The following is a 25,899-nucleotide window of genomic DNA, read 5'->3' as shown; positions in this document are numbered from 1 at the left end:
GTAGCTTTGAAATTTAGTTACGATTGGTACCAGTAGATGGCGTGCTGATATCTATAATAATGTCTCCTATCTTTGGCCTCTTCTTGTGAGATTCTGTTTCAAGCTTTTTCTAACATGTACCCGCATAGTGGCACCACGTCTATGTGGATGTTTCTGTATGTCAATTCCTGATGGAATCTACTTTCTTTTACAACCTTGCATAAGTAGTTTAATGTCATTTTACAATTTAATTTGGAATACAGAACATGGAAATGTGGATGAGGCAGAGACGAAAATTCTGGAATAACACATAAAGAGAATGGAAGACTGTAGACAACCTAGAAGGACTTGTTAGTTCAGCTGCGCATTTTTTCAATATCTATATGATACTCTGGGGTGTGAATAAAAATTATGTTTTAAAAAAATATATTTTATATAAACAAATAGTCGAAAACAGAACAATCTAAAATTTGAAATTATAAAAATTGAACATGTATATATAACAATATTTTCAACACTCTGTAAAGTAAATAAAGAAATAGAAAAGTGTTTTTAACAACACAGCCAATATTGATGTTGAGTCTTTTCAACTAAAATTAATCATAATTTATTAAAATGACATTATATACGGTGGGATTAATGTTTACTTACAAAAGACTAGGATTTTAGTGATGTAGTCAATTTTAATTTGGGTGGTTCGAACGACCAAAAAAATTTCCCACCATTTTTTAACATAACAAAAATGTTATAATATTAAGCATAAATAAGTTTTCGTTTGATTTCCGTTTTATATCATGAATCAATGTTGTCAAAACGCCGCGCTTCACATGGTAATGTACGTAGTTCATTTTCTGAACGACGTGGACTTTAACCTCTCAAGGTATGTCATACATACGACATAGATAAAGTTGTGTCATACATAAATAAATGACGTGTAACCCTTTTGTTAGTAACCAACTTTACCGTCTTTTAGTAGGCGGATACCTGATACCCACAGAAACTTGACAATCGATGAACAATTATCCTCATCGTCACCATACTAAATTCACTCAGTATATACCATAGAAATCAACTAAGTATGGTGGATTTGCATGGGTGAAATACAAGGTGTCTTAAAAAAAATTCACCGATTATTGCGTGAACGCAACTATTCGGAGGAGCGGGCGGAATATCAGACTGTATCATGGCTCTGGAAGTGGAACCGTGCGTGAGTTATTTGCAATATGCTCCAAGTCCAAGTCGAGACGTTTAAAAAACCAGAGCAGCACTGGACAAACCAAAATCCGACTGAATTGGAATTTTTGGAACCGTTGGTGATATTCATACTCAACTACACAAACACTCAAAATTACACTGTTTGATATGCGTTTCGATAACCAAATTATCGTCTTCAGAGACTGAAGGAAGAGTGTTTTCTTTCAGTCTCTGAAGACGATAACTTGATTATCGAAACGCATATCAAACAGTGTAATTGTGAGTGTGGGTGTAGTAGTCGTAGTGTAAACGGTGTGTTTAGTATAAACAAAACAAAAAGTCGGAGCATCCAAGGTCTTCTAGAACGCTCGACTTGTTTATGTGTAAGCGTGCTGTTGCTTTAAACGTGTGTAGATCATTATAATTTCGCATTTATACAAATATTTAGAGTTGCAACCTTACAAAATTCAGTTGGTACCAGAATTGATGCTGGTCGACTTCGTGAACCAGCCGATTAAGCGTTTTCCTACGTTTACCAACATCTTGTTTTGGGATAAAGCTCATTTTTATGTTAATGGACAGGTCAACAAGTAAATTAGCCGCTGTTGGAGAGGTAGAAATTCAAAACACCACCCTTATAATCGCCTAAAGTGACCTTATGGGCTGGGATGCGAGCGCTAAGAATTATATGCTCTTACTTTTTAGAGATTGCATATTTCATTATATTCAAAGCGTTATGAACCGATGTTAGACGAATTTTTCGAGGCTGAACTACAAAACTTTGATGGTTCCAGCAGGAAGGAGACAAGTTCACGCACGTCCAATGGATCTTTACCACGACATCGTGAAATTTTTCTTGGCAAATTGATCTCTAGTAGAGGTGACATAAGTTAGACTCCACGCAATCCCGATTTAACATATATGGACTTTTTCTTGTGGGGATTGCGCTAACAAACCGACTTCGTTGGTACATAACATTTAATCGCAATGGAAAATATATAATTGATAAAAAACTAATCTTTGTTTTATTTTTTACTACAAAACCGTTATTACTTTGTCGCCAACCCAATATATGTAACACATTTGTTTTTGCAATCCACTGAATGCAATGCAATGAGTGAAAAATAAAAGTTGGATAATCACACGATTAGTTTTTTTAAGCTAAAAAACGACGACTCGAGAACGTAAAATAAAATATTGAATTTTCTACTATTCATAAAAAATATACCTCGATTATCCAGTTACCAACATAACGGTTAAATACTTTTCCTATGACCCTGATATGGTTCATGGACTGATCATGTTTTCGTTTCTAATAGATCACACTTTATAAATACATAAATCTAATTCATTCACTATTCTACTGTAATAATTAAATCTTCGGCTTCTAATTTCATTCCCATGGTTGCGTCTATCGTCTTAACTGTACCGGCTACCGGACTCTGGACTACGGTTTCCATTTTCATCGCTGATAAAATTACCAACGGCGTTCCTTTTTCCACTTTCTCGCCAATTTTCACTCTTATATCAATAACGGTACCCGGCATCGGAGCACCTATTTGTTGTTTATTTAATTTATCGGCTTTCGGATGAAGATGCATCTCTTGTCGGGCGGCTTTGTCTCTGATCAAAACCGATCTCAAAGTACCGTTTAATTCGAAGAAAACTTCCTTTTCCCCATTTTCCGTTAAATCCTCGGCTACGGCTAACGTTTTTATTCCCAAGGTTTTTCCTTTTTCTATGGTTACTTCGAATTCTTCACCCACTTTAGGTCCCACAAGGAATATTCTAGTATCTAGTTTATCTACCGGTCCGTATTTTTCGTTGAAAGCTAAATATTCTTTGGTTACTTGAGGATATAGAGCTGCTGACATAACGTCTTTGTCTGTAGCATTCGGAAACATTTCTTTTATATCTTTCGATAGATTATCGAAATTTAATGGTGGAAGACTTTCGCCTGGTCTGCCTTCGATTCGGGGCATTTCCCTTAAAACTTTAGATCTGAGGGGTTCGGGAAAACCGCCATAAGGTTGCCCGATGTGTCCTTGAAGATACTCAACTACCGATTTCGGAAACGATAATTCTTCGGCTTTGTCCAAAACGTCTTGCGTACTTAATTTATTCTGTACCATGAATTGAGCTAAATCCCCTACTACTTTCGAAGAAGGCGTTACTTTTATTATATCACCTAAAAGTATGTTGGCTTCCGCATAGGCTTTCTTCACATCTTCGAAGAAATCTCCTAATCCTAAAAGAAAAAAAAAACGTTTTATATACTTACTATGCTAATGTCAATCTGACCTAATAGAATTTCAAGTAAACCTAACCTAGTCAAAAATAAATTTAACCTTATAGAAATTGAAGTAAACCTAACCTAAAAGAAACCAAAGTAAACCTAACCTAAAAGAAACCTAACATCTTGACCCCAAAATAGATCTATTTCTTAGACTACTTCCAAATTTGAATGTAGATAAAAGTTGAATAAATAAAAACGTGAAAAATGATCATTTTTTTCTCAATGCACGTCTCTCTCTTAAGTCAAGCCCCTATCTCCTAAAAGTCAACTAATCCAAATATTGGTCAAACAGATCGTAGTCATTTTAGACAAGTGGAATATTGAATATCAATATAATCTCACTGTTTAATCAACATAACCTCACTGTTTGATACATCCCCAATTTTATTATAATTGTCAAAGTTTGGCAACTCAATGTATATTTTAAGGTGTAAAAAATACAGACTGTCATACAAAATTACGGCGAATTAATTTTTTCAACTAGTAATTCATACTATAAAATATATCGAATATACTGTAACAAAATTGGATATGTTGGTTAAATTATTCTTCTTTCCATTATAACTTGTCCTTTGCCTAAATGGTTATGGAGTTATTGATCAAATGTTCCGAACTGTTTTGGATATAATCCTTACAGAAGGGAAGAAAAGTTGAATGAATTAATACATGGGAAAACTAAAAATTTTAAGTGAAATTTTTACAGACTTTAATTTCTATTTACAACCACTTTATATTCCAATACTTCTCTCTTAGTTACTTGGCCTTTGCTTATATAGTTATAAAGTTATCGAATGTTCTGGTGTGTTTGGAACTGTTTTGGAAATGGTAAATGAGTAAAAAGAGTAAAGAAAAGATGAGAAAAGTTGATGAACCATTATATGATTGACTTACCTAAAGAATATGCTTGGAATTGCAAATTGGTGTACTGTCCACCGGGAATTTCGTTATTATACACATCCGCGTTACCGCTTTTCATCGTCGTTGTACATTCAAACGGAGCGTACAATGTCCTAGTTTGTTCCCAGTACGCCGAATATTCGGAAATCATCGGCAATTTTAAGCCAGTATCGTGTTCAGTACCCTATATCAAAATATACAATTGTATAAAATACATAAAAGAATTTATGACTGGTAAACAGTCGCACGCCATCTAACAGCCAAGATTTAATGTAGTGGAAACTATATAAGAAGGTGGGCGGCTCCATCTATTATTAAGTTTCTAGAATTATAACAAAAGTAGGAGATCATAATGGAGAAATCAGTTGATTAGAAACGACACGCGGTGAACGATACAAATTATCCGGAAGTTGAAGAGGTAAAATCTATGTTTTCAATTTTGTAATTAGTATAATATCCACGAACCTTTACTCGAGAAAAAATACACCTGACTATTGGTTCGCCTTGTATATTTAAACAGAATTTTTATTAATTTGTTCATGTTTTAACATTGTAGGTCTTTAACGAACCAACGAACACGTGCAGAAAAAATAATTATTAAGAACATTGTTTATTAAAAGTTTGTTCAAAATAATCGGGAACTAGATAGGGTTGCCTACCTTCTAGGACTCAAATACAGTTTTTTTTATATAAGTTTTACCTGTAAGCTTGCTACTACAGCTCCCATACTCGGTTGACTAGTTAAACCGGACATTGAATCGACTGCGACATCTACAACGTCCGCGCCGGCTTCGGCGCAAGCTAACATGGCAGCAACCCCAGCACCACTCGTATCATGAGTATGAATATGGATCGGAAGATCGGGATATTTGTCTCTTATAGCGGAAACTAATATTCTAAATATACAAAAAATTAATTACAATATTTTACAAGAAAATATAATCGACTTACTTAGCTGCTTTCGGTTTTAACAAACCAGCCATGTCTTTGATAGCCAAAACGTGAGTACCGGCTTTTACTAATTCATCGGCTAAATTCAAATAATATTTCAGATCGTATTTTTTCTTATTCGGATCACTAACGTCACCCGAATAAGAAATGGCTGCTTCTACGATTCCTCCTGCCTTACCCGCCGCATCCATTCCCACAACTAAATTAGGTAAATAGTTCAGAGAGTCGAATACTCTGAATATATCCATACCGGTTTTCACCTGAAAATTCAGTCAAAAATATAAACCATATTGAGACGGGTGAATAGCCGCACGCCATATAACGGCGCCGGCCATAACAAAATGTAGTAGAAAGTATAAAATATGGTGAGTAGTTCCATCCACCGTCGGATTAAGAAGTAGTGGGGCATGGGGGCCTAACAAAATATAAATTATAATGTCAATTTTAGCAAAAAAAGTTAGGCAACTCCAAGGAGGGAAAACAAAAACTCCAAGAGTTATTTGAAGGTCAAAACAGTTCCTCAAAGAATCTACAACGATCTTGTATGATTTTATATTCTTTTTGATGATTCTCGAACGAATCAAAAAGATTTTGAACGTTTTAAAATAGGTTTTCGATTATTTTCCAAAAATTTGAAACAACTTAGTTCTAAAAGGGACGGAAATGTTTTTTCCTTTCAAGGAATTGATTGATACAAAGATAACAAAAAACTGTGTAATTGTAAATAAAAAATAATCACCGTAAAGTATATTCGAGAATGGTTGTCGAAATAATCATATATTTGAGGTTATGTTTCGAATGATAATTATAGTTCCTTACCGCCAAATCACAAAATTTGTAAACAACGTTATCAGGATAATTGGTATATCCAACGGCATTGGCTCCTCTAAGGAGCATCTGAAACGGAATGTTTGGTATCATTTTTCTCATTTCTTCGAGTCTCTCCCATGGGCATTCGTGTAAGAATCTTAGCGCCACGTCGAACGTCGCTCCGCCCCAATTTTCCAACGAATATAATCGACTAAAATTGTGAGTAACGAACGGCGAGATTTTCAAAAGATCGTGAGAACGTACTCGAGTCGCCAATAATGATTGATGGGCATCACGGAATGTCGTATCCATGAGCAGAAGTCCTTTGTGGTTACGTATTGCTTTGGCGAATGCTTCCGGTCCTTGTTCTTTGTAAATGTGTCGGAATCCTCTCGGTGGTTGAACGCCTTGATAACAAAAAAAATATTTAAATAAATAAATATTTGATATTTAGTATCACAAAAAAAAATTATTTCAAAGTGAACAAAAATAAATGTAAAAAAAAGAAAAGCTTCTTGATTTTCACCATAACAACAAAGCAAAGTCTTAAAAATGAGAGGATGGGTTTTATGAGCGATATAAAATCAATTACTCTTCTTTTTTTTACAAAAAAAAATTAAGAGAAAAAAAAAATACTAACTTGGATTCTGCTCTGGATTGGTGGACAGGTACTCTAGCGAACAGAAAAAGAAACAAAAACGTGCAAGTTATTACGAGTACTACAAAAAAATAAAACCATGCAACGAAATATATGAATAAAAAGTATTTAAGTGACCAATTTTTAGTGACATAATCCGTTACTGAATTCTCAATAGTGTTACGAACAAGTTCGCGAAATGGGTCCTTAAACCGACCCTGTCAGGCTATTATGGAATTCTAAAATTCGGAGGACGCGCCTTTGATGTTAGTTATACAACTTTTTATTATAGCAAGTGGTTTATTTACATTGTTTCTTTTGAATAATTTCTAGAAAGTCTATTTATTTATTTGTTTTGTTTATTTTATATCACTTTTAGAATTATTTTGTGGTATATAAGGAATTTGTGTAGTACAGTTTATAATAAATAATCGTAGTGAACGGACCAAAATAGAAAGTAATCGAAGAATTTAAATAAATTAGTCAAGTGATAGTGATAAGTGAACTAGTTTAGTTATATAACAATACAATTATGAGTAATCATGTTGAAGTAAAATTGACAAAAATTCATTTCTGATCGCCATATTGTGAGCCTTGAGTATTCAAAATGTGCGAGGGGCGCGGTGCAATTACAAAACCATGGAAATGTCGAGACTGTTTGTGAGTAATAGTGATCCAAATCGGAGAATCATGACGCCATTGATCGAAAAACAGGATGTCTAAATAAAACCTAACCTAAACATGTGACGTTTTTACTTTTTAAAGCATAAGAAGCATTCTGTCATAAAAATTGATCACCCTCTGTATATTTTTTGAAAGATTCCTGTTTGCTATGGGAATATGAATCGAATTTCTCCATTTAAATTGTTCATTCAATTAAATAACTCATCAATATTAATAATATCAATATAATTATACGAGGGGTGATCCAAAAAAGTCGAATAAAATTACAGAAAATACAAAAGGTAATTATTTTTCGATATAATCACCAACTTGTTTAACTCGTAATCAAATTCCTGTTGGTACATATTTCACATCACTTTCTAAATGGAAATAGTCACTAAGTGCCAAATCTGGGTAGTATGGTGGTGATACCAGATTTACAACATGAATAGTCGCAATAATTTCGTGTTGGAGATCTTCCAAGGACGATAACCGACTCAATTCGACGAGGTGGACCAATGGCAAGACATCCCCCTCGCCAAAAGAATCTTTTTGCATCGGAGTCTGCTCAGTGGAATGGAGGTGCTGTTCTCCTTCAGGAGTTGGTTAATCCAATTTGTTTGGGCGCCATGTCGTCGTCTTTGGGAGAGCGTCGCCAATAGGAGATGATCCTCTTCTTTCACTGCACATCGGCACGCAAATTGTGTCATAATCTGTCTTTATTCCGAGAAAATAATATGTGGTTTACAAATGCTTTCGTTTTGAACATCCCTCGTATATTTGGTGGATATTTCTGGATTAGAAATTTTTTCAAATACATGAATCTTTAGTAAATGAAGAGATAAAAAGAAAACCAACACCTGAATAAAGCTGTTAATCACTAAAAACATTTGTGTGAATAAGCGTGACTCGAATCAAACCACCACAATAATTCCCATAGCATATATTTGTTATCTAGTAAAAATTACCACCCTGTATAATCGAATATTTTATTTTAATTAATGTTTACGAGGTGTGGAAAACAAACACCGGCACTGATTCAATCAGTTTTAACTCGTTTGTTGTCTCCTCCTTGGGTAGCCCCCCAGTTGAACCTCAATGTTTTTCGGAGACCCAGCGGCCTCCCTCCTCGGGTACGACTACGTGAACATTCGGAGGAGGACTGGTGCAAAGGTCAGCTTACTTTTATGGGCTTTATCCAAGGCGGAAGCATTCGTGTCTAGGAATGACTGGTACCACTCTGACCGGTGCTTTTACCAAGGACCCCGGGCCCTAAAGTTGCTTCGACCTCCAACCCTTCTCCATCCAGGGCTTCCTACCCGGATGTCCAGATAAAACCTGTTAAGAATCCGAGAACTTCTAGTTTTACGTCCACGGAGCAACGAATTGGTTCCAAAAATCGTAAAACTGCACCTGCAATAGGTTCCGGTACCAACTACCCGAAATCGGATTGAATCTGCATCTGATGGAACAACCTGATACCGTCTTTAGGAGAGAAGAACAGGATTTATATGACGTGATTGGGCTATCTAACGCAGTCTTCGTTCGGCAATAGAACCAAACCATCGAAGTTTCACACTCTCCGGCTGGTTAGTAATCATATCCTAATTCGCGAAAAGGTTATTGCCGAAACGACTGATGGACTTTTAAAAGAATATTGGTAATTTCAACCGGGACATGACGGGCCTATTTGCTTGGTTCTTGACCAACCACTATTCCACTATCAACCTACTAACTAATAGTTAAACCACGTCAAATCACAGCAGCAGACCACATCAACGCCGAAGTGGAAAATCACAGTTAAATCAAATTAACAGTTAGACCACGTCAATGCTGTAGTCAAAACTCACTGAGTTTTCAGTTAGACCACGTCAATTTTGTAACGAAAAATCATACTAACAGTTAGACTATGTCAATTTTGTAATGTGGCAGTTAGACCACGTCAATGTTGTAGTGAAAAATCTTAGTAAGAGTAAAAGTGAAAAGTCATTGTAACCAGTTAGATCACGTCAATTTGGTAATGAAAAATCTCAGTAAGAGTTAGACTATGTCAATATTGTAATGGAAAATCACAATAAGAGTTAGAATATTTGTCAATATTGTAATGTGGCAGTTAGATCACGTCAATGTTGTAATTAAAAATCACAGTAACAGTTAAACTATGTCAATGTTGTAATGTGGCAGTTAGATCACCTCAATGCTGTAGTGAAAAATCACTAGAACAGTTAGATCACGACAAATTTGTAATGAAAAATCTCAGTAAGAGTTAAACTATGTCAATATTGTAATGTGGCAGTTAGACCACGTCAATGTTGTTATGAAAAATCACAGTGCTAGTTAGACCACGTCAATGCTGTAGTGAATTAATCGCAGTAAAATCACAGTAACAGACACAGAGGAAAAATGACAGTTGAGTCCACTACAAAGTGAACGTCCATCCCATATCCACCTGTGTCCTTCCCAAGTCACGTGCTTACAGTGTTGTCATATCGAACGTCACGTTGCACTTGATTTCCACACTTCGTATATTAGTGAATTAACTTTTTTTTAAAATGATGTAGGGGGCGAAAAGAAAAGCTTCTAAAAAAACATTCTCTATCGAATAATATTCGATTCTTTTATATAATTATGAAGACGAGTTACCTTTTGAAGAGGCGGGAACGTGCGGTCTGATATCGGCCGGTTTCAATGAAGTACCTAATGGCGTTTGAGGACCGTTCACCAAAACTTCTCCCAGATAATTCAATAGTTTTTGAGCGCGATTTTTGGTAGGTGCAAATTTGAACAGTTGCGGATTCTCGTCAATGAAATACGTATCGACCGATCCGTTGAGAAATTTTTGATTTTCAAGTACGTTCAACAAGAATGGTATGTTCGTTTTAACGCCTCTAACTCGAAATTCTCTTAGGGCTCTCGTCATTTTGGCGCAGGAGCTCGCCAAATCCTTCGAACGAGATATCACTTTAACGAGCAGGGAATCGTAGTAAGGCGAAATTATGGCTCCGGCAAAAGCTGACGCTCCGTCTAGACGTATACCCATACCCTCACCAGAACGGAATACCTCTATTCTACCGGTGTCGGGTTGGAAATTCTTAGCGGGGTCTTCGGTGGTGACGCGACATTGGATGGCAAACCCCTAAACAGAATCGATAATTTAGTATCTGGTAGAATGAGAAAAGAGGAAAATTATTGATATTCATAAATGGAAGCGGTGAAAATATCGATTTTAATGTTCTTAAGGCGAGTTATGTTACGATTAGATGGTCCTGATATAGGAATTGTTTCCTCTGCAGAGTTCGGGTTTAATGAAACATAAACGTAACACCAATTCGGACATTCGAGCCAGTTCCTATTCTTTAATTATATATTGGGACATCATACGCATGCGTGAATGAAAGATACGTAACGGAGGGAAAAGCAAAAGACAACTAGAAGTGGACAAATACGCATTAGCCTTATGGACATTAGTCTTAGGGTAGAGGATGACGAAGAAATGGCACAATAATCAATCTTCGATAACCACTTGAGCTTATATATCAAACGAATAACTAAATTAAGTCGCGCGCGTCGAATCTCTACGAGCAGCGTAGCTCAGAGGAAATCTAGGCGTTCGAGATCCGCTCGTTTCGCTGTATCGATAAATAGTGAACTTCTCTTCGATTTAAAACGTCTAAACAATAAGAATGTAGAGGAGGGATGTATTTATGTTGGTTATTCCTAAAACGTGTTACGGGAAAGAGTGAACTTTTCCATTTAAAACGTCTCAACATAGAAAAGGTAAATGGATGTAGGTATGTCGGTTTTTTCTAAAATATGGTACCAGGAATATCGTAGAGGATTAAGTTAATCGCATGCTATTAGGACATTAAGAAGGTAATGAAAGAAAAGTGGCAGTCAATCAGGGGTAGAAATATTGTTTTATTGAAAATGTTGTTAGGGGAAAGTATGAACGCAAAAGGACTAATACACCATCTACGAATAAGCAAACTAAGCATTTAAACACTGTTAGATGGGAAAAAAAAATTAAAAACAAAAATGACTGCAGGTTTTGTCACCAAAAATTCATAGCAAAATCAAATGCTCCCTAATTTTGTTTATTTATAAACCAAGATAAGTGGAATAGAGTGTGTGATGGAGGAAAGATGGTTGGCGTTGGAAGTTACTCACGCTGGGTTTTATTTTTTCTTGGGTGATTCCCAGTTCGGGTAAGGTCATTCCTTCGGCTATTTTAATTTGCGACTGCACCAAATCGATACCGGTAATTTCTTCGGTAACGGTATGTTCAACTTGTAATCTAGCGTTTACTTCTATAAAATAAAAATTTCCCTTATCGTCGCATAGAAATTCGACGGTACCGGCATTTTCGTAACCGACGTGGCGGGCTAATTTAACGGCGAGTTCCGTCATCCTGTCTCGTATTTTCGGATCTAAATGCGGCGCGGGGGCCATTTCGACGACTTTTTGATGTCTCCTTTGCACCGAACAATCCCTTTCGTATAGATGGACTACGTTACCGGCTTTGTCACCTGTCGAATGTCATATTTTAATGTTAATTCGTGTAAATTAGTGAACGTTACCTAATAGTTGAACTTCGATGTGTCGAGGTCTTTCGATGAATTTTTCTATGAACATGGCTCCATTTCCGAAGGCGCTTTTGGCTTCCGACGAAGCTCTATTGAAACTCTCTTCGACTTCTTCCATTTTTCTTACGACTCTCATTCCTCTTCCGCCTCCGCCGTACGCTGCTTTGAAAATCACGGGGAGTCCGTGTTTGTTACAAAAATCTTTGGCTGCTTCCGATGATGTTACAGGACCGTCCGTACCAGGTACAATTGGAACTCCTGTAAAATATTAAGTATATTATAAGTTGCTGTAAAAAGTTTATTTTTGAGATAATCTGCTTTTTGTTCACAATGTTTTCCTATTCTTAGCTTCTTGGGTATCTGCAGCTGTTTCAGTCGGTAGCTTCATCTATCCATTTTATCTAGTCTATGATGGTATGAATTAATTCCCCCGTGGTTCTTATTCCTGTCCAATTTTTGATTGAACAACCAAGACCTCCTCTTTCGGCCCAATTCTCTTCTTCCCCATATTTTTCCTTCTATTAAGAGTTGAAACAAATGGTTCCTCTGTATCAAGTGTTAGTTTAGGTTGCCTTAGACCTGGAGTGTTTCCCCCTTTTTGGTAAGGAATTAAATTATCCCTTAATTATTTCCAAATTTCATTAATTCTCAGGAAATAATCTTCAATCCCCCAATTGAACCATAGATACCCCAGTATCCATTGTATTTTAATATCGAGGTAAAATGGCGGATTGTCAAGATCAACTGTCAGCTGTTTGAATCGAGAACTCTTGAGAAAATCGATTCTTATCGATATTATTTTTGAATTTTATCATTATCGTAAAGCTTACAGGGCATGTCCTTTTGAAATATCAATTTTTTCGAGCAGAATATTGAATAAAAAAATTCTCCATTTACTGACACTAATGATGTAAATATCGATGAATCAAAATGGCGGATCAACTGTCAGCTGTTTGAATCGAGAACTCTTGAGAAAATCGATTCTTATCGATATTATTTTTGCATTTTATATTAAATAATTTAATAAACATTTTAATCGTATTAACACTGTTGTCAGATCTGATTTTTTCAGTGAATATAATGAAATCATATTAAAAAGAAAAATAAACCGTATTTTGAAAATAATCGAATCGAAAATATGAAAAACTTTTTTTTTATTAATTTTATAATCAAAAAAAATTATTGTTTATGATTCGCTTACCCGCTGCGATTGCTGCTTCTCTAGCAGCCACTTTATCCCCCATTTGATGAACAACCTTCGGAGAAGGACCGATAAATCGGATACCAGCATCGATGACAGCTTGAGCGAAATCTGATCTCTCAGAAAGGAAACCATATCCCGGATGGACGGCATCGATTCCATTGTCTTTACATACATTTATTATTTCTGGAATGTTTAAATATGCTTCTACGGGGGGTAAACCCTCACCTACCTAAATGGAAAAAGATTAATTATTGTTGTTAAGGACAAGAAAATCTCGTCAGGAGAATCATTTTCAAGTATACTACTCCACCACTAGACGGCGGGGTATATAAAAATACTAAAACTTAATTTTTTTTATAGAAAATGCACCAAATTTAAATCATAGGTTCATTTTAAGTTTTCTTTACTACTTTTTTTTCTACCTCGTAAAATAACTTGCTGGTTATTTTATTATTAGTGCGACAAGTATTAATGAATAGTTTAGTGCATATGGTGTTAACTTATAAATAAACAAATAAATTATATTTCCTAAATGAGTAGATTGCCAACTTACCAAGTAACTTTCGTCTGCTTTTAGTCTGTGAATATGCGCTCTGTCTTCTTTTGAATATATAGCCACCGATTTAATACCTAATTCGTTACAAGCACGAAAAACCCTCACTGCTATTTCTCCTCTATTTGCCACTAAAACACTACGAATAGGTTTATATTCCACTTTCGTGGAATAGTCCTTCCATCTTAATATAAAATTCGATCTTACGGCAGAGCGGATTAGCGAGGTTCTTGTCAGCAACATTTCTTCAGTCTACAGGAACTTTTTACTTAAAATTACGTTCTATAAAAGAAATTAAGTTTATATTTCAAATAGCCCTCGTAATAATTGTATAGATTAACCTTCAAAGTTTAAAGTATAACGACGTGGTTTCGATAACAAACAAGTTAAGTAAGGGTCATTAAATTCAACTGTTTTCCCTAATAGTCGAATTTTTTTTTAATTAGATGAAAAAAAATCATTTCATTTTTAATAACAATCGTTATACATACAGGGTGTCCTGCATTAGAACCTACATAAACCAAAGTGTATAGGGGAGATCAAAATATGACAATTTGAAATATCAAAGTAGGGACCAAAATTTCGTAAAAGTCAATTAAGCAGCCATCAACTTAAAAATACGGTTAAGTAATGATAATTAGAATTTACAAGACTGGGATTGGTTTTATTAAATCGTATACAATTCGAAAAGAAATTGCTTGAAATAACTGGAGAGTTTCAAACGACACCTAACCTAACTTAACCTAACTGTTTTATAAATTCAATCTGGACTATAATCACGATAAATATTTTGAACAACGTATTTCGTTAGTTCGATTGACGCATACAATTTAGAAAACAGTCACAATAACAAACAAATAAGAATAATTACCAAATATGAATAAAGATTTCGAAATATAAATACATACGTATACAGTATGTCTCAATAACATATTTTTGTTGTTTGAAGAAATTTTTCTAGTGTAAAATCTGGCTTGAATAACTGTTTAAACACCTCATTTATTTCATATAGGAGAGTTGCCTCTGAAGTTGTGAGATAGATAAATAAAAACAAATATATAATTAGATATGCATGCGTTTGAACCAATGTCGAATGTTACACACGGTATAATATTTACAGATTTCGATTATCTATTAATCGATTCGTGTATATGATAATAATGAGTAATGACACTAAATTTTGTTTACTCGCTGCTAATATACGATCCCATAAAAACGTTTATATATCTTCAATTAAAGCCAATATATTTCACATTTTTTTACAAGATATTTTAAGATATTTTATTAACGATGAATGTTAACAGATCACGCATGTTCCTAATACAGACAACAAGTGGTTACGACATTCGCAAATGGGAAATTGACCTATCAGACGACCTTGAAATGTTTTTGAACAACCAAATATATAATGTATTGATCTAAATAATAACGAGTCCAAAGATTAACATCTATAAATATAATTTTGTATAATAGGTATCAATATTTTCGTCTATGTTTATCTAGAAACGTATTGCATAATGTTTAAATTAATGCGATTTATTTTAGCTTTTCTAACCTCCAATTTCGTAATGAGAAAACAAGTTTGTGATTTAAAAAACTTTACGAGTAGACTAATCTTATTATTAAGATATACCATCACAAGGTCAAACAAAACAACGTGTTAATTCAGAAATATATACATATTTTACACTATATATATATATAAAAAAATATTTAGTTTTACTTTTAGGAATATTGTTAATTTTTAAAAAACTCTAATATAAAAACAACTTGAACACTATAGACTATATAAATAAAACAAGATTTATACTCAATTATATAAAATATATTTTTAATTATGTAATACGTTGATTTGGAATGAAAAAAAAATTCATTACATTCAAATCTAGGTATAAATAAAAATTTGAGTTCGACGAAGGTTCATTAACCTATCCACAGATTCTATTATAAATAATAACAACGCTTACCTTGAAAAATTTATGAAATTGATTTACAACCAGTCTCACTTTCACTTCACCGCTATCATCCGCCTGACTGTTTTCTTATATGTGCTCTCTTCGCGTTAGTTTCGTCTATTTAAAAATCTCGTGTTGTACTTTTAGATCGACAAATGGAACGCATGCGTAGACAATACAATAATTATTGGAAGCATGTCAAGATCATCCAGTCTTTACATGTTATCATTATCATTAATTAATAAGCTCTTCCAATCTCATCAGGTGAAACAGAATTAAAATATACAAGGTGTAATATATACGAACTTATAATTTATTTTCCAAATTTATGTCATACTAGAATTGAAGTGAAAAAGCCTTTTTCTGTTAAGTCTCACTTCCCTAAGAATGATCAAAAGTTTCGCAATTCGCGGTTATGTTTTTGACGTAAAGATATAATTTTCTTATGTGGTTTTCTCATGGTGTTTATTTTGTTTTGTAACCATTACTTGCTTCCCAATAGCACATAAGAAACAAGGAAGTGACGTCACGGTCGTCATATTGTTACCCTAGGTTATAGCTTTCCAATGTTTGTGAGGTAGAGTGTATTCTTTAAAATTTATTTAATCAGTGTGTTGTATAAGACGGAAATGTATTTTGTGCCAGAAGGTATATTTTTTCAAAATTAATTAAATACGAAGACGCTGTTAAAACTTTGTACATCGATCCCTGACCTGCGTAACAAAGGCGGTGTGTGACGTCAGCACTTCCGTAGTCTATACAACACTTGACATAAACTTCAGTGGGCTTTATGTCAAGTGTAACATTTTCAAAACATATCACAAACTAATTGTTGCAGTGTCCTAAATACACGGTACTTGATTAATTGAATACAAAATACGAATACTACAGAAGTACTTTTTTATAACTATATAGATGGGCCTTCTTTATTGAGTAATAATGCATATTCTGAACTTAGCCCGATTGTGATTCCATTTGAAAGATACGAATGTAAATCTAAATAAATGTCTACATAACCTCAATTCTACAGCTTGTGTTCAGAGAAGAATTTTGAAGGGAAAACCGTGACTGTGTTTGACGCACAAATCTCAAAAACAGTGTTTTGCGCACCCATGTGCCCGATTGCGTGCTCAAAATGTGCAATTATTATGAGTGATTTTTTAAGAATTCCGGGTTTTATGAATAATTAAGGTAAGTTGTGAATTTATATCTCTTAAATAGTTTTATTTATTGATGCTGCTGCATTAGCAGAGATCTAGTATATAGTAGTGACAACTGAATCGACCACAGCGCTCGACGTGGTCAAATTGTCGTTAAATCATGCTCTTAATATAAATAAGCAAGTGAAAATTGTCTTAAATGGTTCATAACAGTTAACGAGTGCTAAAATACAGGGAGAGGCAAAAACAATAATTGTTTTACGTATTTTTAGAGGTTCAGGGGGTGAGGTGAAAAAGTGTGTAGTATATAACCTTATTCTGCAGGATGGTATATGTTGTAGAATTGCATTTAAATAATTGTTATAAATGTGATTAAATAAAAATACTAACAATTCGTCGCCGATTTTGCATCATTGGGTTTCTTAAGCAACATACGATGTCTGGATATTACATAACGAGACTAAGCGCCTAGAGGGCGCCCTGGACTTGTTCAGTAGTGGTTTGAAGCGAACTTGTTTTTTCTTGTGAGCCAAGTATCAATCTCAAGTTTCTCGATAAATTGAAAAAAAACTCCGACCGAGTGCTATAAATTGTTGCAAGAGGTCTATGGAGACAATTCTGAATCTCGTGTGCTTGTTTTTGAGTGGTATAAGCGCTTTAGTAAGGGCCGAGAAAGCACTGAAGATGACCAGCGCCCAGATCGCACTGTAACTGTTTCAACAGTGACCAAAATCAAGAAAATTGCACGTGCAGATCGTCGAATGAGCATCCGGATGATTGCAGAGGCTCTAAACACCGATTAAGAAACGGTTAGAAAAATTTTACACGAGACAAAATCAGTGCGAATTTGATGCCAAAAAATCTGACTCCAGACAAAAAGCTCTTGCGTCAACGAGATTTTCTTGAAAGGTTAGAAAAAAATATGCTTTGAAAGGGACCCGATTTGAGTCGATGGAAGCGGTAAAGCAAAAAACGGCAGATCTCCTAAAGGCACTCACCAAAAGAAGACTTTTTCGTAACCAGTCTTGTTGTTTAATAACCAGACCTCGTATTAATGAAATATACATAAAAACAAATTTATGTTTATCAAAATAGTCGCTGTCGATATGTAGTATTAAAAATTCGCGTCGTTTTTTTTTACGAGCTCCGTATCATCATTTAACGAACAGGACCTTGTTTAATGAACGAAAGTGTCCGTTTGTCCTCAAGTCAATTACGTAAATAACAAATACGATTCTGTATAATGAACGTAATGCCTTTTTAGTATATATAATTACACTTTGAATCATCTATTTTTTCATATATAGAATATTTCGAATTTTCAACGAACTCTATGGTTTTTCTTCAAATAGAATCTTCGAATATAAGCTTTTTGGTATATTTGTTACCCCTTGGAAAGTGTCTTTTTTTCTGCATGATAAAATATTTCGAATTCCAAATTTTTGCGAACGATCCAGTTTGGAATGTTCCTAATTTCATATATTTAACGAACACACTTCGTATAACGAACGAATTTCCACTTTTATCCGTTTTTCCTTAAACTTAAACACGTAATTCATGAACACGACTCAAAATAATGACCGTAACGCCTTTTTTCCACTTTTTTCACCCCTCTAAATCGTCTTCTGTCCAATAGAACATTTCAAATTATTGCAAACATTCCGATCTTGAAAGAAAAACCTCCTGACTACATATATTTAACGAACACACCTCGTATAATGAAATGTTTTTTCTCATTTTTCCATTACCTTAACCATATAATTGGATAAAGTGTCTTTTTTGTGTAGGTGTATGTCAGCCCTCGAAACCCTTTCTTTAGTCTAAAAGAACATTTCGAATTTTCAAAATTTACTCTGAATAATAGACTTAGTCTAGAAACCATCTTTTTTCTGTCTAATAAAACATTTCGTTTTTTCAAACATTTGCGAACGCTCCAGTTTTGAATATATCTTCTAAACTTCATTTATTTAACGAACACACCTCGTATAATGAACGGATGTGCCTTTAGTCCAATTATTTTTGGTATGTCAATCACGTTATTAACAAAAACGACTCGAATAATGGACTTTTCGCGTTTTTTCTATTTTCGTTACCTCTCGAAACGTCTTTTTCGTGCCTAATAGTCTCTGAATAATGAACTTACTATTTCATTATTATTTTTTACCCCTCGAAACCATCTTTTTTGTGTCTAATAGAATTTTCGAACCTTCGCGGACGCTCAGTTTTGAATAGAATCTCCCTAATTCAAAATATTCAACGAACGAACCTCGTATAATCAACTAACGCGCTTTTTTTCCACTTTCCCTCACCTTAACCACGTTATTAACAAAAACGACTCGAATAATGGACTTTTCGCGTTTTTTCTATTTTCGTTACCTCTCGAAACGTCTTTTTCGTGCCTAATAGTCTCTGAATAATGAACTTACTATTTCATTATTATTTTTTACCCCTCGAAACCATCTTTTTTGTGTCTAATAGAATTTTCGAACCTTCGCGGACGCTCAGTTTTGAATAGAATCTCCCTAATTCAAAATATTCAACGAACGAACCTCGTATAATCAACTAACGCGCTTTTTTTCCACTTTCCCTCACCTTAACCACGTTATTAACAAAAACGACTCGAATAATGGACTTTTCGCTTTTTTTCTATTTTCGTTACCTCTCGAAACGTCTTTTTCGTGCCTAATAGTCTCTGAATAATGAACTTACTATCTCATTGTTATTTTTTACCCCTCGAAACCATCTTTTTTGTGTCTAATAGAATTTTCGAACCTTCGCGGACGCTCAGTTTTGAATAGAATCTCCCTAATTCAAAATATTCAACTAACGAACCTCGTATAATCAACTAACGCGCTTTTTTTCCACTTTCCCTCACCTTAACCACGTTATTAACAAAAACGACTCGAATAATGGACTTTTCGCTTTTTTTCTATTTTCGTTACCTCTCGAAACGTCTTTTTCGTGCCTAATAGTCTCTGAATAATGAACTTACTATCTCATTATTATTTTTTACCCCTCGAAACCATCTTTTTTGTGTCTAATAGAATTTTCGAACCTTCGCGGACGCTCAGTTTTGAATAGAATCTCCCTAATTCAAAATATTCAACGAACGAACCTCGTATAATCAACTAACGCGCTTTTTTTCCACTTTCCCTCACCTTAACCACGTTATTAACAAAAACGACTCGAATAATGGACTTTTCGCTTTTTTTCTATTTTCGTTACCTCTCGAAACGTCTTTTTCGTGCCTAATAGTCTCTGAATAATGAACTTACTATCTCATTGTTATTTTTTACCCCTCGAAACCATCTTTTTTGTGTCTAATAGAATTTTCGAACCTTCGCGGACGCTCAGTTTCGAATAGAATCTCCCTAACTCAAAATATTTAACGAACGAACCTCGGATAATCAACTAACGCGCTTTTTTTCCACTTTCCATCACCTTAACCTCGTTATTAACAAAAACGACTCGAATAATGGACTTTCCGCATTTTTTATACGAAAACGAAAACTAGAATCGCGGGCAATAACTAATAAATTAGTGTGGCGATAATGTTAAGAGATAAAATTAAATATACAGTGTGTTTACATATATTCCATTCCGTTCGGTTAAATAGCACTGAAATAAAATCAACAAATGAACGTTTCAAATTTTATTAATTAAAATGAAGAGTAATAATCGAAAACAACTAATTTGTTCACCAAAAAAGTTGTTACCCTAATAATCTTTTTCTATTTTATCTAATATAAGCTTATCTCGAAAAATCAATCTTTTACGTCGTACCTTATGACAGTTTTCCACGTGTTTTTCCCGGATACTTTTCGAAAGAAACGATTTATCACAATATTTGCAAGGTACGGAATATATCATGTGTTCGTCTAAATGTTTTTGCAGTTCTCTGGTGTTACTTTGTTCTATACCGCACATGAGACAAAAAACAGAAGAGGTGTAATGATCTTCGTTGTGTAAACTCAATAGTTTCCTGAAAAATTACAAATAAATGTACCAAAAAATTTGATTAATTTCGTATTTCCACTCACGCCGATGTGTACACTTCTTTACATTCGTAACAATAATAATTCGGCTTTATTTTATGTTCTTCGATATTATGTTCATTCATACTGTCTACGTCGTCAAATTCTATGTTACACTCCTCAATACTGCAATGCAAAAGATTAGACATATATTTGTTTTCTTCTTCGTGTATCCTACTCACAGACCTACGATCAATAAAAAAAAACAAACTTATTCGTTAATATCTTACAACATTCGTTATATAAATCCTCCATTTCCCATATACAACATCGTAAATATTCACTACTACCCTCCTTGTATACCAGATAATAATTCTAGGCCACAATTAGAACTCCTGAATAATCAATAACTGCATACTTATACAGTCAATCATTACCACTGGAACGACTACACCGCACTACTTAACAAACTCATCTATATCCTTTGTACTTAATCACTTCCAGAAAGACTCATCTTAAATGGAACCAAACAATCACAATAGATGTCCTCTTACAATTCCATAATATTACGAATCATCTCTTTGATCTTCTTTTCAATAGCGTACAATCAAATACCAGGTTACACGGTAGTCTAATCTCCATATCAAACAGGATCTTCATAAATGTCTGACATAAAAACTCGTAAACTTCTGATTAACTCCAGCCACGTCTTTACCAATCTTGCAAATTACCTACCAAGTCCACTATAGCATAATCTCACTACCGAACTGGTTCATTTCCAGGTGTCTGTCATAAAAACCTCTCCACTAAATGTTTACCGGATTTACAGTCAAACCCAAAATCTATGGTAGCCTCATTTTACTACCTTTTGCTGATAATTGATCTGGAAACGTCTCCAGCTGTATCTTCACCAGGTTTACAGCCATATACAATGTCTACGGTAGCCTTACGATTTAAAGACCTCTCCAACCATACACATCTTCACTAGACTTGCAAATTAACACCAAGTCCACTTTAGCCTCATCTCACTACTGAACTGGTTCTTCATTTGCATGTATCTGCCCAAAAAAACCTCTCCAGATGCATGTTCACCAGGTTTACAACCATCTACATTACCTACAGCAGCCTTACGATTTAAAACCCTCTCCAGCCGCATCTTCAAATTAACACCAATCTGCTATAGCCTCATTTCACTACTTAACTGGTTTATTTGCATGTGTCTGCCAGAAAAATATCTCCAACTACATGTTTACAGTCACACCCAAAGTCTATGGTAGCCTAATCTTACTACTATTCGCTAATATCTGACCTGAAGACCTCGCCAGCTGCATGTTCACCAGGTCTACAGCCATATACATCTTCACTGGACTTGCAAGTCCACTTTAGCCTCATATCACTACTGAACTGGTTTATTTGCAGGTATCTGTCATGAAAACTTCTCCAACTGCAAATTCACCAGGTTTACAGTCAAATACAAAGTCTACAGTGGCTTCACCTTTTGAAGATCTATCAAGCTGCATCCCTACCAAGCTTGTTGACAAACGAGTACTCCTGTATGCTCTTCTCACTAATGTACAGAAACCATTTGCAGGTACCTCTACAGCTACATATTGGTTGAGTTTAAGAGTCTATGGTAGCCTCATCTTACTACCAAACTCAGATATCTGATCTGAAGACATCTCCAGTTACATGTTCACCAAGCTTGTTGATAAATATCAATTACATCTAAATAGATCCATTCTCAAATTCAAAGTCTATGGTAACCTCATCTTAGTAGAGTTCACAGATGCTTGATCTGAAGACCTCTCCAGTTGCATGTTCACCGCCTTATCTTCCATTTGCAGGTGTCTTACCCGAAGAACTCTTTAGCCGCATCTTCGCCAAGCTTGTAAACAAATATCAAACAATACTGTAGCTCCTCAGCTGTTTTTTAATGAATTAACAATCAAAAACAAAGTCTAGGGCAGCCTCATCTTAATACCATTCCCAGATGTCTGACCTGAGGATCTTCCCTCTGGTTAATAGCCAGTAAAGTCTACTGTAGCCTTATTTTCCATTTGCAGGTGTCTAATCTGAAGATCTCTACATCTGGATCTTCACCAAGCTTGAAGGCAAACATCGAGTAGATTATAAGCTGATCTCTACTAATAAACAGCACCATTCAGAGGAATCTAACATGGAGTCCTCTCCAACTGTCTATTCAGAAGGTTTATAACCGCTAACAAATATGATCTGTGTAGTTGTTTGACCCAAACACCTACATCTTCATCAGGCTTGCCCATACAAAGCAACACAATCACAATTACAGCCATTTTTCTATTTCTATTGGTACCTTTGATCCCCAACTTTCTTTTAAACTCCACCATTAATAATTATTTTGATTTTTTGTATGGTATTCTTATCTTTTAACATTCCTCCACCCTGTAGATACCTGGGGATTTATAAATATGAATATTTATCTAAAATCCCTCCTGTTTCGCTTTTTTTTTATAATCGATTTGATTCTCTATTGAATAATCTCGTAGATTAATCAACCGTAGTATATAATATTCAATAACTGTGTAATCATATGTGTAAAGGACAAGTTAGAAATAAAAGAAGAATAATATAACCAATTGAACAATGTCTATCTTAATTACAATCAAGCAATCTAAGCAAACAGGTGATCTACGTCAAAATGACGGCCGTGGGGTAAACAATCGACTTTTTCGTATGTACCTGTGTTAATTTTTGCTTATTTTTTAAAAAAAAAAATTTTCGTACCGCTTCAAGTAGCAGCTCTTTAAGAAACCATTTCAAAATAAATCTGGAAATAATAAGGTCTAAAATCCAAAAATAACTTCACAAACCACATAAAATCTTATGGGAAAATTATTGGTTTACCCCAAGGTGGCCATTTTTCATTGGGCATCAGCTGATTTTGACAATATATTATACTTCTTCTTCTTGTGCCATGTGACGCAATGTAGGTGACTGAGTGGCTATACTAGGCAGCATTACATTTGCTGTTTCTTTCCAATAGATGGCGGGCTGATTTTTTCGAAATTGTCCGGACCAGGTTCACTTTACACCTTTTCTTACTTTACATAATATCACTTACCTTGTCCATCTTGATGATAATCTTTCTCTAACAGTCGATGACGTGGCAGAAGATGTTCTTCTTGTACTAGATCTGCCCCGGCGGGAGTTTGTAAGTGATGTGTGACTTAAAGGACTGATTGTTGAAAAGGATGTTTGTCTTTTCCGGGACGTTGATCTACTATATCTGGGAACAGATTTGGCGCCTTTCCTTCTAGTCCAATTGTGCCCTTTCTTTTTTCTTCTTTTAAATATTTTCTGTATCTCACTGGTATCTGATACCAAGCCTGGGAAAGCACTACCTCTGTCTAATATAATACATTAAACACGTAAAACGATATAGAGAATAAAACTCAAGTTATTACTGAATGAGAATAAAATGTTTTTTATTTCTAATCATTATTGTAAAATTAACCTGCTTATACTACTTGAAATCACGATTATAAATGAAGAGACTCACTTAAACATCTTAAACGTTCCTTCTCGGCTAATTTTACTTCAAAATTTTCGTTATAAGGCACGGAATGTGTATGGGTTAATAATTTTGGTGTTGGAGTTCTATGTGTCGATTCCTGCATACCTTCCTCCAGTTTCTGGAAAGGGACAAGTTTATATTGAACCGACGTTAATGATAAAGACATTGTAAGGTTCAGTATATTTAATAAAATTAGCATTTTAAAAAAATTTTCAAGTTTAAAGATGAATTGAAAAAGTATAACTTTAACAAGATAAAATAGTTTCCATAAATACCTTATCATCATCCTTCTTCACAAAATCTTCATCAACTTTATAATTTGTTTTGCCATCGTTACTTTCCACATTAAATAACTTGACTTTGGAATTTATAAATACCATACAGGTCATTTTTATAACAAAAAAAATTTTTAATGAAATAGTATAATTTAATATTAATAGTAAAACCGCACCGATAACTATTTTTTACGATATATAAAAACAATAACAAATGCTACATAATATTACACAGAACATTTTTCTGTGCAGAGTGACAACATAATCTAAAAATTGGGTACGTTCCAATAATCATCGTAATTTTTTTTCCGAGACCACCATAAAAACGTCACGATCTTTGCAAGACTTATAAATTAAACATAAATCTACAGGATCGCAATATAGAGACTTCGTGATAACGTGTAATTTGGAATATTCTACGTGCGCTGGCAAAAAATTAATTCAATTTCCATTTTTTTGTATTCATGGTTGTGTTTTTGACAGGCTCAATTTTATAAACGAAGTTTAAACCTCAAACGTCAATTTAAACCACAGATATAGATTTCTTCATGTTTTATAGAAGGCGTTTACCGACAAACTTCGATTTAAACGTGACCGGCTTTGTTTATTTTTTTTAAATCAGAGTTTAATGTAAAGTTTAAGCCTAATTTTAAAATTGCGCCTTACTGAAAAGTTAGTTTCCAGCATGGAAATAATATTATTAAAGATAGAGAAGTAGAATTGTACCATTAGAAAATAGAGAAGGAGCATATTGAAACCAAAATACGTTATATTCATCCTTTATGGTGTAGAAAGAGATAGAGAGCGGTAAACCGATGCTTTCTATCTCTCTTCCAATAATACAATACTACTCACACGCCATTCTCTCTATCTTCAATATCAACTCTATGGTTTCGGTATTGTAAAAAATTGTTTTGTCGATATTGTTGAATTGTTATTTGTGCACATTTTGAGCATTGAGATAAATATAAACGAATGACAAAACAGAAAAAATAAAAGCAAAAGCTTTAAGAGGTTATGTCACAATTTGAAAGCTATTGAATTATTTAGTGGAGTGCTTAACTGATTTAGATTAACGTAAAATCGAAATATTTTCTGCGGCGATAATAAACAATTTTGTGGTGCGTCAAAAGTACTTATAATATCCCATAACGCATCAAATAATGAAATATATTTTCATGGCTGCAATATTTTTGAGTTTTGAAAATTCCGTTA

At 34.4% G+C, this 25,899-nt stretch overlaps 2 protein-coding genes across 8 annotated transcripts; both read right to left on the bottom strand.

Moving 5' to 3' along the window:
• Window positions 1-393: 393 nt before the first annotated feature.
• On the bottom strand, window positions 394-15,884 carry LOC130447160 (pyruvate carboxylase, mitochondrial). 4 transcript variants are annotated; one of them, XM_056783848.1, is made up of 12 exons: window positions 15,735-15,884; window positions 13,768-14,049; window positions 13,212-13,443; window positions 12,005-12,268; window positions 11,595-11,953; window positions 10,071-10,563; window positions 6,768-6,800; window positions 6,137-6,534; window positions 5,318-5,577; window positions 5,067-5,262; window positions 4,361-4,550; window positions 394-3,421 (listed from the first exon to the last, which is right to left on the bottom strand). In XM_056783848.1, exons 2-12 carry the CDS (start codon window positions 14,008-14,010, stop codon window positions 2,529-2,531), a joined length of 3,561 nt encoding a protein of 1,186 aa, XP_056639826.1. In that variant the 5' UTR covers window positions 14,011-14,049; window positions 15,735-15,884; the 3' UTR covers window positions 394-2,528. The 4 variants fall into 4 exon arrangements, with proteins under 4 accessions (XP_056639826.1, XP_056639827.1, XP_056639829.1 ...); XM_056783849.1 differs by having other exon boundaries at window positions 13,768-14,019; window positions 15,735-15,836; XM_056783851.1 differs by lacking the exon at window positions 6,768-6,800.
• A 4,637-nt stretch (window positions 15,885-20,521) lies between these two features.
• LOC130447159 (zinc finger protein 761-like) lies at window positions 20,522-24,934 on the bottom strand. Of its 4 annotated transcripts, none has more exons than XM_056783845.1 (5): window positions 24,685-24,934; window positions 24,395-24,527; window positions 23,957-24,221; window positions 20,923-21,102; window positions 20,522-20,864 (listed from the first exon to the last, which is right to left on the bottom strand). In XM_056783845.1, the coding sequence occupies exons 1-5, from the start codon at window positions 24,796-24,798 to the stop codon at window positions 20,600-20,602; spliced, it is 957 nt and encodes a 318-aa protein (XP_056639823.1). In that variant the 5' UTR covers window positions 24,799-24,934; the 3' UTR covers window positions 20,522-20,599. The 4 variants fall into 4 exon arrangements, with proteins under 4 accessions (XP_056639823.1, XP_056639824.1, XP_056639825.1 ...); XM_056783846.1 differs by having other exon boundaries at window positions 20,923-21,042; window positions 23,957-24,242; window positions 24,685-24,927; XM_056783847.1 differs by having other exon boundaries at window positions 20,923-21,042; window positions 24,685-24,926.
• Window positions 24,935-25,899: the final 965 nt, after the last annotated feature.

This window comes from Diorhabda sublineata, chromosome 7 (genome assembly GCF_026230105.1).
Source record: "Diorhabda sublineata isolate icDioSubl1.1 chromosome 7, icDioSubl1.1, whole genome shotgun sequence".
NCBI lineage: Eukaryota > Metazoa > Arthropoda > Insecta > Coleoptera > Chrysomelidae > Diorhabda > Diorhabda sublineata.
This window is presented reverse-complemented; position numbering and strand designations above follow the sequence as displayed.

Excerpts from the sequence above, each read along its gene's own strand:
- LOC130447160 (XM_056783848.1), bottom strand. The coding sequence starts at position 14,010 with ATGTTGCTGACAAGAACCTCGCTAATCCGCTCTGCCGTAAGATCGAAT. Across the intron at positions 6,535-6,767 it reads CAATCCAGAGCAGAATCCAA|GCGTTCAACCACCGAGAGGA; the intron begins GTTAGTATTTTT and ends TTTGTTATCAAG. Across the intron at positions 5,578-6,136 it reads ACAAATTTTGTGATTTGGCG|GTGAAAACCGGTATGGATAT; the intron begins GTAAGGAACTAT and ends CTGAATTTTCAG.
- LOC130447159 (XM_056783844.1), bottom strand. The coding sequence starts at position 24,798 with ATGACCTGTATGGTATTTATAAATTCCAAAGTCAAGTTATTTAATGTG. Across the intron at positions 24,243-24,394 it reads GGAACGTTTAAGATGTTTAA|ACAGAGGTAGTGCTTTCCCA; the intron begins GTGAGTCTCTTC and ends GTATTATATTAG. Across the intron at positions 20,865-20,922 it reads AAAGAAGTGTACACATCGGC|GAAACTATTGAGTTTACACA; the intron begins GTGAGTGGAAAT and ends GTAATTTTTCAG.